This window comes from Nycticebus coucang, chromosome 13 (assembly GCF_027406575.1).
Source record: "Nycticebus coucang isolate mNycCou1 chromosome 13, mNycCou1.pri, whole genome shotgun sequence".
NCBI classification, from domain to species: Eukaryota; Metazoa; Chordata; class Mammalia; order Primates; family Lorisidae; genus Nycticebus; species Nycticebus coucang.
In genome coordinates this window covers 31,383,144-31,400,098 of record NC_069792.1, presented here as the reverse complement: position 1 = coordinate 31,400,098, position 16,955 = coordinate 31,383,144, and the positions used below count along the sequence as shown (strand labels likewise).

The 16,955-nt window shown below is 41.8% G+C and overlaps 1 protein-coding gene across 1 annotated transcript in view; it reads left to right on the top strand.

Annotated features, from left to right (window-relative positions):
* The window catches only part of ZNF704 (zinc finger protein 704), a 273,034-nt gene that overhangs the window by 201,377 nt on the left and 54,702 nt on the right, over positions 1 to 16,955 (top strand). The window contains exon 3 of the mRNA XM_053558995.1: positions 11,727 to 11,830. Coding sequence (XP_053414970.1) covers positions 11,727 to 11,830 — 104 coding nt within the window. The remainder of the gene's footprint in view (positions 1 to 11,726; positions 11,831 to 16,955) is intronic.

Below are 16,955 nucleotides of genomic sequence, written 5' to 3'. Positions count from 1 at the left end.
ACACCAGGTGTGTGGGAGTCTTTCCCCACACATCAAGTAAGCCATCATTTCTGCAGTGGACACCAGCTGGGTGTCATCTAATTCAATTCAGTTATGTCACTATCTACCTGGAGATGACATCAGATCTCCCAGGTTGACTGCGCAGTCCTACAAGACCGCCCCTCCTTCCAATGCCAATCACAGGCCCCATGGTGGTTCTGCCCGTGCTCTGACCCACACACTATAAATCGGGGATGGTCCACAACCATCTCCTCAAGTTGGATTAATTTGCTAGAGCGAGTGGCTCACAGAATTCAGGGAAAGGCTTATATTACCGGTTTATTATAAAGGATATTACAAAAAATACAGATGAAGAGATACCTAGGGCAAGGTACAGCTGAAGGGGTATGGAGCTTTCATACCCTGTCCTGGGACACCACCCTCCTTGAGTTTCCCCATGCTGAGCTATCCAGAAGCTCTTCCAGTCCTCAAAATCTCTGTCCTCTTATATTGTCTTGATCTTTCTGGTGACAGGCCCCATCCTGACCTGCCAGCCACCTGTCAGTTCTTTAGCATACAAAAAGATACTTATCGCTTTAGAGATTCCAAGGATTTTAAGAGTTGTATGCCAGGAGGCAGGGATACAGACCCAGTATGTATTTCACGATATCACTAGTGCTTGCATGTGCACAGAGGACTTTGTGATGGTTTAAGACTGGCCACGAGGAGACCACGTTGGCTGCAATCAAAAGCGTCAAACTTACAAAGCAAAAAGACCATCGAGGGGTGTTCAAGATGCCTCCGTGAGCTGCGCTTTGCAGCCTGCTCACATCAAGAAGTCCCAGTAATCACACAGAATTGTTTTCAGGGGATTTGAAACTTCTTACTTAATAATGTTATTGCTGACATACTGGAGTTCACTGATGGATCTGTGAGTCTTTGTGAATATAGAAGAATTATCACCAACAGTGGGAAAAAATCCATTTTTCCCAGATAGGCCAACAATTTTTAGAGCCGGTAAAAAAAAATTCAGATGAACAATTTATTTAATAGATGAATTTTTGAGTAATTGTTTTCTATAAGAAGGACCAAATTAATCACTAGGTCTCATAAGACCACAGAGCGAGCCGAGGACACTGCAGCAGCTTTTCAGACATGCTTTTGTGCTCTCCCCTGCCACGCTGCACGACCGTCACCACTCTCACTTAATGCTAACTTGTTCCCATACCCTTCATTAGGAGCTGACCTTGAGCAAGGATTTGTGCTAGATGTTGAGGATGTTGAGGATAGAGAGATGCAAGCTGAGCCTTGATCTTCACGGCCCGGAGGAGGCGAGAGCACTAGGAACCAAGGAACAAGATTGAGGGCCTGGGCACGGCAGGGTGGGCAGAGGACGGGACTGAACTGAGTTCTAAGTAAGAGAAGCAGTGGGACAGGTGGAGAAGAGGAGGATGCCTGCTCCAAGCAGAGGACATAGTTTCTGCAAAGGTATCCAGAGGAGAAAGTGAGTCATCTGTGAGCAATTGTCACGAGTGGTAGGAAAATGGGCCGAGCAGAACCTCCCAAGAATGAATTTCTGTGTCCCACGGCTATACCCCTCCTCTCTTGTATAAAGCCCCTATGCTTAAGAACTCTTCTGCCTCTTCCTTCCTCAGTTCTGCTGATGTCCTAGTCATTCATGCTTTGTTGAGGCATGAGCCACAGTGTTCCTCTCCTCCTCAATTCTGCCATCATCCTGGATGACATCAGACTCACCGTTCCTGATCAGATGGCTTTCACCTCTGCCCTGCCTGCTATTCCCATGCCCACCTGGGACCCTGCCACCCGCCAGGATCTCTCTGCTCTGGAAGCTCTCCCCCTCCAGTCTTCCTCTCTTGCCCTTAACCTCTGGTCTCCCAGCACATCCTCTCTCTTGCTTCTACGACCCCTGATTTTGTATGATCTCAACAAGATCTCTGATCTGCTAACATCAGGACGGAACCTGAGTTTCCTACCTCAGCTGAGCTTTCCTTACTGCTTAGCAGACCTGCGGCGTCTTGCTCTGTTTGCCTCTCCCATTACCAATGACCAAACCTTCTCCACTCCAGAGTGCCCTCTCCACCCCTGCCCTGCAGAGAAATGCACCTGCTTCGGAAGAGAGACCTCCAGGAAGAAGCACTAGCTTCCCGAGCCTACACCTGCATTGCCTGAGCCCAGCCTGTCTTTGTTCTCTTCACACTGCTTGTAAAGCACTGCTCCTGCTTCGGTCAAAAGCAAATTCTGTCTGAGCTCAGAACCTCCTTCTGTGCTGCCCTCATAGAGACCTTGTCCACTCTTACCCCTTCTTTCCTGTATCCTCAATGTCTCCATCTCTACTGGTTCCTTCCTATCAGCATTTAAATATGCTGTGGTTCCATTCATCTGAAAAACAAACAAAAGCACTCCACCCTTCTCAAGGAACCACACTTCCCCTCCCTCCATGGCCAGGCTTCTTTAAAGAGTCCTTTACAATCACTGCCTGTATTTCCTCACCTTCTTGTTTCCCTTCACCCCTCAACCCACAGCAGTCCTCTTCCACTCCTGCTGCAGTCTCTGCCTACTTCCTTGCTGCTAATATCAAGATAATTAAATTACATTCCTTGTCTGTCCTATCTGGCTTGATCCCTCTGCCTTACTTGATGCTGTTCACTTGTCCCTCCTTGAAATTCTCGCCTATCTTATACCTATAATCACTCTTCTCTCCCCATTTCTTTTTTTCTTTCTTTCTTTCTTAAAAACACTCTCCCCATTTCTTTTCTGCCTCTTTACCCATTCCTCCTTGGTGCCCCTGAGTATAGGTGGGTAAAAACATCAGCATGTTAGTAGATGGAGAGAAAAGGGCTGGTGGGAACAAGAGAGAGGAGGTCAGAGCAAGGTCTTGTTTGGAGGAGCATGAAGACAGCACAGGTGGAGGCAGTGGCTTCAAACAGGCAAAGAATAGGGGGAGGTGAAGATGCAGAATAAACCTGGGCAGAAATGGGAAGATGTGCTCATCAAGGGCAGGCTAAGGGCCTGCTGAGGTGAAGCACAGGTAGTATGCGCTGAGGATGGCGCTCATGAGCGCAGGATTTTGGTGTTTTCCATCAGCATGCGACCGCCCCAGATGAGGAGAGTAAAGAGCCAGGGAGGATGCAGCCGGGGTAAGGTAACTTCTGGGCCAAAACAGCAAAAGGCTAAGAAGGCCAGGAACTCAAGGACACCATGAAAGGAGCAATCCAGGAGAGCCACCAGTGAGCCCAGACAGGAGGACTGCTGTGAAGCTGCAGGCATTGCTGAGAATGAGGGAGAGGCCACAGAGGGAGCTGAAGAAACAGGTGCAGTGACAGTGAGAGGGAGTGATCTGAGAAGGAAAGGAGCTGAGTGGGAAGTAGGGGTGGAGCACATAATGGCCAAAGTCTAGGGGTTCTTGTTTTTAACTTTCTTGTTTTAATGTATTGTAGAAGTTTCAAATATACACAAAAGTAGAGAGAATAATCCAATAAAGCCTCAGTACCCATCATCTAAATTCACCAGTTATCTTATACCATCTAATCATCTCCAACTCACAGTTCTGGGGGGCGGGCTTGTGGAAGGCTGTTGTAGCATAAGGCTTGACAATTAAGTTCGCGAAGTCATCTTAGGAGAAAGTGCTACGTACCTTATTGTGGAATATCACTATGCTTACCTTTGAAGTACGCCCCTTAGGAAGCTATGCACTGATGCCAGTACCTATTCCACCCTTCAAAGCAATTTTGGAACTCTTTTTGGAATGGCTGTCAAAGCTGTCATCTTATTATTCTTGATGTCCTAAATGTCATCAAAATGACTTCCTTTCAATATTTCCTTTATCTTCAGGTAAAAAAAAAAAAGTCATTGGGTGTCAGATCAAGTGAGTAGGGAGGGTGTTCTAATACAGTTATGTATTTCCTGGCTAAAAACCCTCACAGACAGTGCTGTGTGAGGTGGCACATTGTTGTGATGCAAGGGCTATGAGTTGTTAAAAGCCAAGATTTTCAGTTAAGATTTTCCTTTCTCCATCAGTGTTTACTTGATATGTTATATTTCTCACAGTCAGCCAATGATTTCAATGATTTTGATGCGCAATTTTACTCATTTTTGTTCTGCTCATTACTAGCCACCTTGACCTCTCTTCATCTATAATGCTTTCTTTCCCCTCAGAAAAATGTCTAATCCATTCTTATGCTCCCATTTTCTTTATCGCATTATCTCCATAAACTTGAGCTAACATGTCCCTGTTTTCACTTCAATTTTTGCCAGATTTAATGAGAAATTTACAAATGTTTGTTTCTTTAACATAAAACATACAACACAAAAACATACAACAACAATAATGAACACCACTCAGCAAGACACCATCACGTGTTGACAATGAACACAGCTGTGAGACACCGATATACCAAGGTTATGAAACCCTCATAAGTTATGAAACCTTACCAAATTGCACCTTTCTCCCCTAATACAGGGCTGCCAACATAAGCACATGGTGGCAAGTTCGCAAACTTAATCGTCAGGCCCCATATATTAAAGCAAATCCCAGTTTTCATGTTATTTCACCCAAAAATACTTCAGTAAATAAAATTTAGATACTTAACCTGAGAATAATTCACTGAAATAAAAGTTTGGGTAAGGGATGACAGTGGTGACGGTAATAACTATTGCATGTTTAGTATATGCCAGATACTTTACATGTATTCTTCAAAACCCCTCTGACATCTGTATAATTATCATTCCCATTTTACAGATGAGGAATGTGAAGTTTGCAAAGCCTCAAGGTTTTCCTGAAAGCACTCAGCTACTAAACAGTCTATTTGACAACCTCTCTCCTCCCAAGCTTAACACTCTGCTGAATGTTGCTGGAGTTAAGGGGACAGAAATTATGAAGGTGCTTTCTATACATCTCTTAGAGTCATAATCTGAGCTGGGGTAAAAAATAAAGCTTGTAATTTACGTGCCACAATATTTTATGAAAATTAGGGGAGAAAGGTGCTGATGGGAAGATTGGTCAATGCCTGAAGTAGAAATGAGGAGAAAACAAGATAAGTGTACAGCCTGAGCCTCAGAGGACCGGAGTTTTGGCATGAGGATGAAGAGGGTTGATCTCCTAGGGAGGGAGGTAAAAGGCTAACACCTGCCTGATCTGATCTCAGTGGGGGTGGCAGGTTGAGTGATTCCAGTGGAAAGGAGGCATAACCCTTAGCCCAATAATAAAAGGAGAGAGGATGAGGTCTGTTTGCAATGAAATGTAGGGTCCGTTGGGCAGTGCAACAGGGTGGGGAGTAAAGTCAGGGAGGGTCCCAGAGGAGGGAACAGCAAGTGAGGAAAAGAGGGACAGGATTTGATCTTTTCAGGGGAAGTTTAATGGAAATCAAAACAAATTGCCTAGCTCCATGCTACTCAAGGTGTGGTCCGTCAGGCAATGCCCATCTGCAAACTCTGTTTGCAGGCCACAGTGAGTCAGGTACAGAAATTAAGAGAAAGTAGTTTAGAATTTTTCTTTTTTTGTAGAGACAGAGTCTCACTGTACTGCCCTCAGGTAGAGTGCCATGACATCACACCGCTCACAGCAACCTCTAACTTTTGGGCTAACGTGATTCTCTTGCCTCAGCCTCCCAAGCAGCTGGGACTACAGGTGCCCGCCACAACGCCCAGCTATTTTTTTGTTGCAGTTGGGCCGGGGCTGGGTTTGAACCCGCCACCCTCAGCATATGGGGTTAGCACCCTACTCACTGAGCCACAGTTTGCTACAATTTCCCTAGGCCATTGTTTTATTTGTATTTTATATAAGTACTGATCTGTGACAGATTAAATTTTTCTTAAAAATGATCCTTCACCACAGGTAATTTCAGATGTGCTGACCTATACTGCCTCACGTGTTACTATTTATTTGCTCTAATTTTTCCATCTCTTTTTGATCAAGGCTACTGAACACTTTAGTTCAAAGGTAGCTTCACTATAGTCTTCCTTTTTGTTTTCTTTTTCCATCAGTTTTGATGGATACTGACTTCCGTATAGTTTTAAAAGAAATAGCAGCTAAAATTAAAGTAGAGGCATTAATATTTACCACTTTTACTTCAAGATTCCTTTAGAATGGAAATAAAGCTTGCATGCTTAATCCCCTTTAATGGTTACTGAATCCAATTTTCCAAACTCTTTCCAAGAATTCCAAGATTGGGGATGGTTACTATAGCCTCTCCAGTAGAAGAGATTTTATTTTCAGGTATTATTCCTTATTTTAAAATTGTCACAAGTTTTAAAAGCAACCGAACTTGGGCTAGACAACAGATTCTGGTAGTTGCTAAGGAACTGGATTAGTGCTAATCTAAGGAATGTATTCTTTTTTATTTCCATTTGTTACTACAGCACTTTAATTACAGATAAAGGTCTTTTATGGCTCTCCAACGTGTGAAACATCTCTCCCTTAGCGAGTAGAGCTAGCCAGGGGAGACTATGTTTGTATGCACCCTCCACACAGACAGCATTCAGGCATGAAGTGGCTCAAAAGAAGAAAAAGGTGTTTTGTAGCACAAACAATAGCTGCCCTTGTAAGCACAGGCCACGGCTGAGCGTTCAGGCCTAGACCAGCCGCACCCACCTGTGCATGAGACACAGGCCAGCTGTGTCTGCCGCCACGCACTGTGCTGATTGCCTCTCCATGTCGCAGATGATGTCATTCTGCAACCTGCTGCCACAGTCACCAGACAATCAATTTCTCAGATAAAAGATGTGTTGTCAAGCCCAGGAAACTCATTTTCCACGCAGCAGCCAGAGTGAGATTTTTGAAAAGCTAATCTGATAGCATCACCCCAACCTTACCCAACCTCTCCCAACCCCACTCTGCTTAAAACACTTCAGTGCTTCCCAGGGCCTTTAAGATAAGAAGAAAATCTCACAGAACTTGGAAGACCGTCCCAGGCTGTCCCCTCCCAGGTGCACTGCTGGTCACACTCAGTCTTCCGGTTCTTGGAAGGAACCCTTGCCCAGGAGCTCTTCCATCGCCTCACTTAGGCAATACCCGTGCTCACTCCCTTTCTGGATCCCCTTCTCCCATTAGCTGGGAGTGCCTAGGTAGGGCCTCATCAAGTCCACATGGCTCCTGCCTGGTGTTTTTCACATTTGCAGGTTTATGTTGGTGTCTAATTAAGGTCTGGTTCTCAAGAGGGCAGAGTCTCTGTTATTTTTTATTGAGAATATAATTCTTGTGTCTGGCACGCACCCTAGTACATCATGCTCCAGAGTGAAGCATTGACAGCATAAACTCTTAAACATAAGATCCAGACAAGCAATCTAGGCTTTGGCCATTTGTGGACAGTCTGGCCAAGACTCATTGTGTAGTGAGCTACGCCTTAGCCAAGCACTGACTGGAAGCTCTGGGAAGCCCCCGGCAGCCTGCACCTCCACGTGCCTGGTGCCACCTCTTACAGAGTAACCCTTAGGAAGTTTTAACAGTCTTGTTCTTTATGAAAAATAATACTCCCTTTCACAAAAGAAAAGCAACAACTGCTAGTGCTGGTACTGAACAAGAAGAGCAAGTGAAGAGTAGTTGATGCCTCCTCTTTCGTGAGAGATGCTCTGGTGCAGTCGTGCAGTAGAAGGTAAATAACAGCTGACATCCACGAACTCTGGCTTATACTGGTGCTCACGCGTTTTCTCATTAATCATCTCAACAAACCTGTTTATTTTTATCCTCCCTTTACAGATGAGGAAGTTGAGTTTAAGTAATTTACCAAGGTCACATAAGTAGTAATGCACAGAGAGGATTTAAAGCCACGTTATCAAACCTCAAGGCATTATCTTTACCACCTCTCCTGGAGAGGTCCGGAACACATCCTTAGCAGAAATCAAGGGGCGTCCACACTCATAAATTGGATGATGTCTCTGCATGAAGAGACAGTTGTCCCTCTTAATCTAATACTTTGAGTGTGAATTGAGACTTCACTCAACTAAAAATAGCTGAATAGCCTGCCTTTCATATCTTCCCTTTCCATTACATTTTCCATTTTGACACATTTCTTAAATACAGGTTGATCATCTCTCTCCCAGGCTCAGGAATGTTCAGATGATTTCTCTTTACTTATAAGAATGTAACAGACAAACTACCCAACCTAACATACATGGCCCCATGGTCTGGCCCAGACTCAGTCTCCACTTGTCTCCACCACTCCCTTCAATAGGACTCCTGAGCAGTCTCCTAGCAAGCCTAGGACTTGCTGTTTCCCTTCCCTGGTGTGTTTCTCCCATCTTAAATCCCAATCATCCATGGAAGCCAGGTTATCTTAGGGAACAAATCATATATAGAGTGACAACAAATATTACTGTTACAGGTTGAGCATCCCTTATCCAAAAATCTGAAATCCAAAATGCTTCAAAATTCACAAATTTTTGAGTAGCAAGATGACAAGTGGAAAATTCTACACTTCACCTCATGTAACAGGTCACAGTCAAAACATAGGCACACAACACAGGTTTATTCAGCATCCCCAAGGGAAAAATAGAATTACCTTCATAAAGTATATAAGAAACATAAATAAACTTCACATTTAGACTTAGGTCTCATCCCCAAGATACCTCATTATGCATATGTAAATATTCCAAAATCCTAAATCCCAAATACTTCTGGTCTCAAGCATTTCAGATTAGGGATACTCCTATTTTTACAATCTCCTATTGTAAAAAAGTTCCATAATACTCAAATAAGGCTGGAAGAAAGATTAATTGAAAAAGTCTCATCCTTTAACAAACATGTCATTGGTAAGTTTTCATGAGTAGATTCAAATTCAGTTTCAAAGTAGGAGAGAATATTTAATATCACTTCCAGTGGCTTGTGTTTTTCTCAGCAACTCTAAATCTACCAGAAGGCCTTTGCAGTGATTTTCTCAAAGTAACAAATTCTACTTTGTATATCATCTGATGTTTAATTATAAGGATTCAAATTTGCAGCACCAATTAATCAGTAATTAGATAGTACTGTACCAAAAGAAATTAAACAAACATAAAAACAAAAACACAACTCAGCACAAGGCCATATCATCTGGTAACATTTCATGTAGCATGATTACAATACTCCCTGAGAAATACAGGTTAACCGTGTCAGTAGCCCCATGTATTTCTTTGACTTTGCTGTCATCGTTGTTGTTAATGACTTCTAATGCCAGTGGGAAACTTAAAGGATATCCAAATCCAAAAACACACTGATTATACTCATGTTTATTCAAACTCTTTTCATTCTTCTTTGCAAATCTCTTTATGATGGTCAATAATTATTTTGAAACATAGCAGTGAATTCTGGCAATCCAGAAAAAATGCATACTTTATAATAATGCATTTCCTGTTGATTGTCATATTAAAAAAAGAAACCATAAGCCAGTATTTGAGTTAATCATCAATTAGGCATCAAAAATAAAATGTTCACCTTAGGTGTGGAAAATCAAAGAAGACACAAAGCAGATGGAGGGAAGAACAAGAAGATCCCTGAAACCAAGATATAGCCGAGGAAAGAGACATACTTAATAGCAGGTCATTTTAGGAATCAGAGGAAGGGCAAGGGGACCTTCTCCTACAAAGTTACAAATTCATGTTGTTCCCCTATACCATGCGTGTGGGCCCCAGGGTCTGTTAGAAGGATATACAGCAAGCCTTGCTCCTTCAAGGCCCACGTCTTATCCCTTCCCTTGTGACTGTCACTACATAGGGAGACCAAACGAACAAAACACTCTAAGTTACCTAAAGGTGCTTTACGTTCTTTGCCGGTACAGTTTCAAGAAGCTTTGTTTCTGTAGTAAACTGGTATCACCTCAACTCCCAAAGGCAGAGTTCTTTTAAATGTGAACATTGTAAAATCTTTAAATGACATGCCAAATGAATGAGTAGTTTTTCCCCTACCTGTATGAAAGTAACCTGAAAACTTCTGTAGTGAATTTCATGGTACACTCTCAAGATTACTTTACAGATGCATTTTAATTGTCAAGCTCTGAAACAAGTAATTTGTCTTTTGATGGAAAAATTTGCAGAGAAAGAGCATGCTTTTTGAAAATTACAGAAGAAAATTTCATAGATCTCCATCCTTTTGTACCTTGGATTGAAAGAACAAGCTTTGTTTCATAATTTAGTATCACGGTGGCCCTCAGAGAGATGAGCTGCAATAGTTTAGTAACTTTATGATGAAATTATTTGAGCAGCCCCTCCCCAAGAAAGAAATTATTTGAGCAGCCCCTCCCCAAGAAAATCAAAGAACCATTTGATTTTTCTTCAATTTAAGAATTATTTTTCCCACTGTATTGTGAAGCAACACTGAAATTTCCATCCCTAAGAGTTTATTGCTTTTACAAATAATTCAGCACACCTGTGAATGAAAGCCACGTTGTCAGAGTGACAATTCATCTGTGGATATGGTTTATTGATCCTCTGTTGTGCTTCTTCAACTGTTTTCTAATTTGAAAATGTTCATCTCTCAGGAGGTGGTACAATTTATTTGATGTCAGTGTACCATATACATTCTTTTCCTCTCAATTTTAAGTTCTTTATTAATAAAACAAGCTGACTCCAATCACCATGATCATTATTTTATGAACTTTTATTCAGGGCCAACTTAACCAAAATTAATGAACCACTGCAACCTCTTTATCTCAATGAATATTACTCGAATCTCTTCACTGAACAACATGGTACCTATTGGCATGGTACCATGGTACCTGTGTGGCAGAGTGTAGTACAACCAAACCAAACTTAAAAAAAACAGTGGAGTTTAAACACCCCTAATTGCATATTTTATCCAGTCTCACCTACCTCAGTAAATGGCTCTTTTAGTGCTCCAGCCAACACCTGGAGCCACCCTCTTGCCCTCCTTCCCACACCCAGGGCATGGTCACCTGCCACTGGCCCCACCCCAGTCCAAACAACTGATTCCTCTTGCCTGGACCCCTAACAATCACCCCCCAACTGGCCTCTCTGCTTCTAGTCTGTCTTCCCTAAAATCCATTCTCCATATAGCAGCCCAGATAATTATGTTAGAAATATTAATCCTGTTACTTCACCAGGCCTGCTTAAAGCCTTCCAGTGACCTCCCATTGCACTTAGAATAAAATCAAAACACCATTTACGGCCCCAGGACCTGGTGCAAGCTGTCCTACACGGCTCTTCCTTTTGTACACTCTTAGGTCAATCTTCAAACACACGCATACTTCCCTGCCACCTCCCCTTTGCTCAGGCAACTGCACTTTGGGGAGTTCACTCCCTTACCCCCTCAGGACTAACTCTCACACTCCACCTTGGAGAAGCGTGTCCTGACTGCCTCAAGTACAGCAGCCCTCCCCCGCCCCCCATCACTGCCATATCAACCTGTTCGTGCCCTTCCTAGCACTTCCTAGCTTCCTAGCACCACTTGGCTTGTTTGTCTACTGAGAATTGTGTTTCTTCCCATCAGCCTCTAAGCTCCACGAAGGCAGGAACTTTGCTGCTCACCTGGTATCCCTTGTGCCTAGAACGGGGTCTGGCCCATTAGCACACTCTTACTGAGTACTTGTTAGATGAATGATGGACGGAGGAATCCTTGTCTTGCTAATACTGCATGACTTTGACTAGATCATTTAACCTCTTGGACTTCAGCTTCTTCATCTATAAAATAAATCTAACAGAGCATTGGATATTCATGGGATGAGTTAAAGGAGCAAACTTTGCTTAGCCCACAGTGCGTGCAAAGTGAACAGTTACCAATTACTCTTCCTGCTTTACAGGAAATCTTCAGAGGAACTGGACATGGACAAGGTGACAGCAGCGATGGTACTAACCAGTTTGTCAACCAGCCCTTTGGTTCGAAGCCCTCCCGTGCGGCCGAATGGTAGGTCTGGGATGTGGGGCTTTAGAAAGGTTCCTTGATACCAAGAGCAGGGCCTCTCTTTGAGGAGCTGCATTCCTGCCAAGCACAGTGAAAAATTAACCCCCACCTATTAGCAGGAAGCAAGGGAAAATGTGGAAAAGATGGCGATGCCAGACCTGTCAGCCTCCTCATCTTCTCCAAGAGCCTGCTGCATCTCATTTATACATCCATTCATTCAAATCATTTCTTTTTGTTCCATTACTTGTTTTCTCTCTTTCTAGAATACTTTTGCAGTACTATGATCCTTTTTTTCTAGGTAAATGGAGATAGATCTAATGAAGTCATTTTCTCTAGCATTATTCATGTTTGACTAGAAAGATAGTTGGATCAAAGAATTCTCAGAAAATGTAATTTTTTTTTTTTTTTTTTTTTTTTGTGGTTTTTGGCCGGGGCTGGGTTTGAACCCATCACCTCCGGCATATGGGACCAGCGCCCTACTCCTTGAGCCACAGGCGCCGCCCGAAAATGTAATATTTTTATTAATAAAAGAATTATCCCAGATTCCTTAATCAAATAGAATTATTTAGTCCATTCATTCAACATACATTTATTAGGTACTATGCTAGGTGATTTGAATACAACATTGAAAAACAGTATCGACACTCACAGGTAGGATACAGTTGGTTTAGGAAAAAAACACTGTCAGTCATAGCCATGGTGATGGCTAGCACTAATTGAACACTTACTATGTGCCAAGTACTATGCTTGCTTTATCTCTCTTAATTCCCACAACTCCAGGAGATGTTATTATCCCTGTTTTACAGATGAGTATACTGAGATTCACAGAGATTAATTGGCTTGCAAACGGTAGGTCTTTCTTATTCCAGATCTGCTCTCTTAATGCTGATGTAATATGACCTCATATAATCCAGTATTATGAGACAGAAGGGCAGATAGTAGGAGATGAAGTTAGAATGGCAGGAGATCAGGAGGGGTTATGTTTGCCTGTCTAGGAGTTTGAACTTTATTCTGAGGTTGTGGGAGAACTATTAAAGTAACACTGGCACTGCAAAGTTGTGATTAGGTTTACCAACAACAACAAAGATAAAGCATGGTCACTGTGGGGGTAAATAGGACATGACTAAGACATGTGAAGAAAGTACAATCAACAGGACTTGGGGATGAACAGAAAGAATGAAGGAGAGGATGTGTTGCCATTGCCTGAGACAGGGCACAAAGGCACAGGAATAAATCTACTGGCGAATGTTTGGGGCAAGAGGTGGGGTTGCTGAAGAAGACAGTAGGGCCAGTTAAAAACATGTTTGGTAGGTAGTTCCTAAAGATCATTCAAGGAGCAACCTCTGGTAGAGACTGCCATGCAGGGTGGGAGAGATCTGGGCCGACAGTACAGAATTGGAAGGCAATGTTTTGAAGCTGTGAGAATAGATGAGATCACCCTGAGAAAGTTGTGTAGAAGCCCAGTGTGAAGACAAGATGACCATGAGGGAGGCAATGATGCTCACCATCATGTAAGGGATAGGCAGAAGAAAACTAATAGTGTCGTTTCATGGAAGCCAAGGGGAAAGTATGTTTCAAGAAGTGTCTGATGAAAAAAAAAAAAAAAAAGGAAGTGTCTGGTGCTTCAGAAGGTCATGCATGAAAAGGAGTGAATTTTGCATCAAAAAAGAAGGTCACTTGTAGCTTTGGCAAGAACATTCACAAAGGACTCCCCATGAGAGGAAGCCAGATTGCAGTTTACTGAAATGCAATGAACTAAGAGTGAGACTCACCAGCCAGGGCAGCCTTCTCTCAGAAATCTGTGTGGTCCATTATGAGATAGAGCCACGGTTCACACACAATTTGGTTGTAAGATGAGATGTTAAAATAAATTTGCTGAACTTCCAGTGAGTCCACCAAAACTTAACCCCTACTTCATTGTAAGTGGAAAGAATGGCCAAGATGCTGGGAATTCAAATGGATGCCACGGATCCATTCAGCAGCGTGATTCCCCACAAGCTAGGGTAATGCCACCTCTTCACATAGCACTAGAGAAGGAGCTCTTGAGATGAGCCTCACCACTCCTGTTCAATGACCTAACCTCTCTTCTGGGGAGTCTCTTGGATTCTTGGTGTTTTGATTCACCTTTCTCAGCTTGGCAACTTTGCTAAAGGCTTATAGGAAAAGCAAAACTGAAGGTACCCCCCAAAACATATTCTAGGGAAAAGGAATTACAGAAATTCTATGGGATCCTTAGAGGAAAAACAGAAAGTAAATTTTTAATTAATCATTATTTTTGTCATTGGATTCTTTTTCACATTGAGAACTTTTTTAGTTCCTTTGTATTTAAAGTTTAGAATTAAAATAAACCGTTTGGTTCCTCAGTGTAAACTTTTGTTAGCATAGTAATAAAATAATTCAGTATTCATTTATGGTTTAAAAACAACTACTCAACTAATAACCTTAAATTGTCGGCTATCTCTCACTTAGTCTGTAACAAGAAGCAAATTCTTAGGTAGGGAGAGTGATTTATGATAATGAAGGCATAATTTTTTTAGGAATAAAAGATTTTCTCTTGGGGCACCTGTGGCTCAGTGAGTAGGGCGCCAGCCCCATATAATGAAGGAGGCAGATTTGAACCTGGCCCTGGCCAAACTGCAACAAAAATTTGCTGGGCGTTGTGGCAGTCGCCTGTAGTCCCAGCTACTGGGGAGGCTGAGGCAAGAGAATCACCTAAGCCCAAGAGCTGGAGGTTGCTGTGAGCTGTGACACCATAGCACTCTACCAAGGGTGACAAAGTAAGAGTCTTGTCTCAAAAAAAAAAAAAAAAAATTTTTTTTTCTTTCAAATTATTGTCATCAGTTAATTTTGGGTAACTGGTAATTTTGGTTGCTGTGAGCTGTGACACCATAGCACTCTACCAAGGGTGACAAAGTAAGAGTCTTACTTATATATATATTTTTTTTTTCTTTCAAATTATTGTCATCAGTTAATTTTGGGTAACTGTTGTTATCCTTTCTGTGCCTAAGAAGGATCATTCTGTCAGGATGTGGATTCGCAAAGAAGCTAAGAGTCACCAGTGTCTATTTGCATTCTGGGCAAATACTTGTTTTAATATAAGGAGACTCTTTCCCCCTGAGAATATTAGGAATGGGTCCTGACTTTTTTCTGAGAAATTTATTTTTATATCTTATGGTCCCTCCGATTAAATAGTGTTTCTAAAGGAAATGTCATTCATAAGTCAGGAAGCAGATTAACTTTTGGCATTGACATGTAGCGATGTAACCACACTGTAATAATAGTTGGTTCTCAAATTCAGTTCCTCATGCTTAACATGATTATGTATCTAGTACCATGAACTTTATTTTATTTTACAAGTGCATGTTTCAGTCTATTTATAAGCCGCATGGGCCTGCCAAGGGAGTTTTTCAGACAGGTAATATCACCTAAGGCCTTATATTAGCGTCCTCTTGAAGTCCTGCCCTGTTGGATGGAGCTTTCTTGTTTGTAATAGGTGACTCTGGCCAGTGAGCCCATCAGTCCCTCTAGACTGCAAAGAGTGAGATGCTAATTTGGCTTTGTTGATGCTGGCAAGGCCTGAGCCTGCATAATGACCATTTGATTCTAAAAGAACCTTGGTATAATGAGAGGGGTTGCTTACTTCTCCTATTTCAACTTAAAAATTCACCCCTCTCAGTTAACTTTTTGCTTGACATAGTTAAGGAATATGCTGGAAATCTATAATTAGGTGAAGACAGTTAAAAAAATTTTCCATGAATTCTATTCTACCATTTGTCTTCATGACTCATTATACAGATGTTAGTATTTATGAGGCATTGGGGATTTTTCCCCCTCTGTGTAGTTAGACTGTAGTTTTGATATATTCACAATGCTCATAAATATAGAGAAGAAATTATCCAAGGAAAAAGTAGAATTTATATAAATGCTAATTAAAATTGTGCATATTGAAAGGTAAAGCATATCTTCAGCGACTAAAAGAATACCCAGAAAATATTCTAACTGGGCAAAAATCTCTCTACATTAGCAAACATTTCGTAATGTTCTTTACCACAAGTGGAAAGGTAAAATCTAACACCAATATTACCAGTAATTATTACAAATAAATTCTTATCCTATCCCAGCTTTTCCAGAGAGAACAGAGGATGTTCACAGCCCAGGGCTGCGTGCACTGAAGGCCAGGTTAGGCCTGGGGCCCACCTCCTGGTCACCTGGCAAGTTATTTCCTGCTGCCTCAGGGTCCTTGTCTGTAAAATTGGGATGATGGTCCTTACTCTGAAAGATAAATGTGAGAATGCCTGAGATCATGCAAATATGCTTTGTCAGATATAAAACACGCATAAAATGTCAGGTACTATTATTTGTTATAAAAAGCAGAATGGGAAATGGCGTTAGATAACTATCTAGAAATTATTTCTCTTAGATTCTTAAATCTTAGACTAAATTCCTGTACGTGTATTCTAAGAATTACAGTTTTAATTCCTTTTGGCTATTTCTAACACTCCAGTAGAGTGAGGCAGGAGGATCTCTTGAGCTCAGGAGTTCCAGACTAGCCTGAGCAAGAGCTAGACCCCATGTCTACTAAAAATAGAAAAATTAGTGGGGAGTCCTATTAAGCACCTGTAGTCCCAGCTACTTGGACTTGGGAGGCTGAGAAAGGAGGATCACTTGAGCCCAGGGATTTGAGGTTGCTGTGAGGTAAGCTGACACCATAGCACTCTAAGACTTAGCAACAGACTAAATGTCTGTCTGAAAAAAAAGAAAGAAAGAAAAGAATAATAAATTCCTTTTTTAAAAAAAGTTAAAATTGGAGGGGTAGGAGGTGAGAGGGAACTTTGTGACCAATTTGGAAAAATATCGTAAAAGGTATCCCTCTCTTAGAAATATGGTAGTTGTGACCTAGAGCTCCTCAAACTTAGTGAACAATATCTGTTTTTTTCCCTTGTTTCATATAATCTCATTCCAAGGAACTAGTGTTGTACAGAACAATGCACATCAGAAAACCCTAAGAAAAACCTATTATCATGTGGTTAAAATAACTAAATGTTTATAAACCATGATTTGACTTTTGGCAGGGGGGTATATAAATAGAACAATGTATACTTACACTCCCCGCTGCTGCAAATTATTG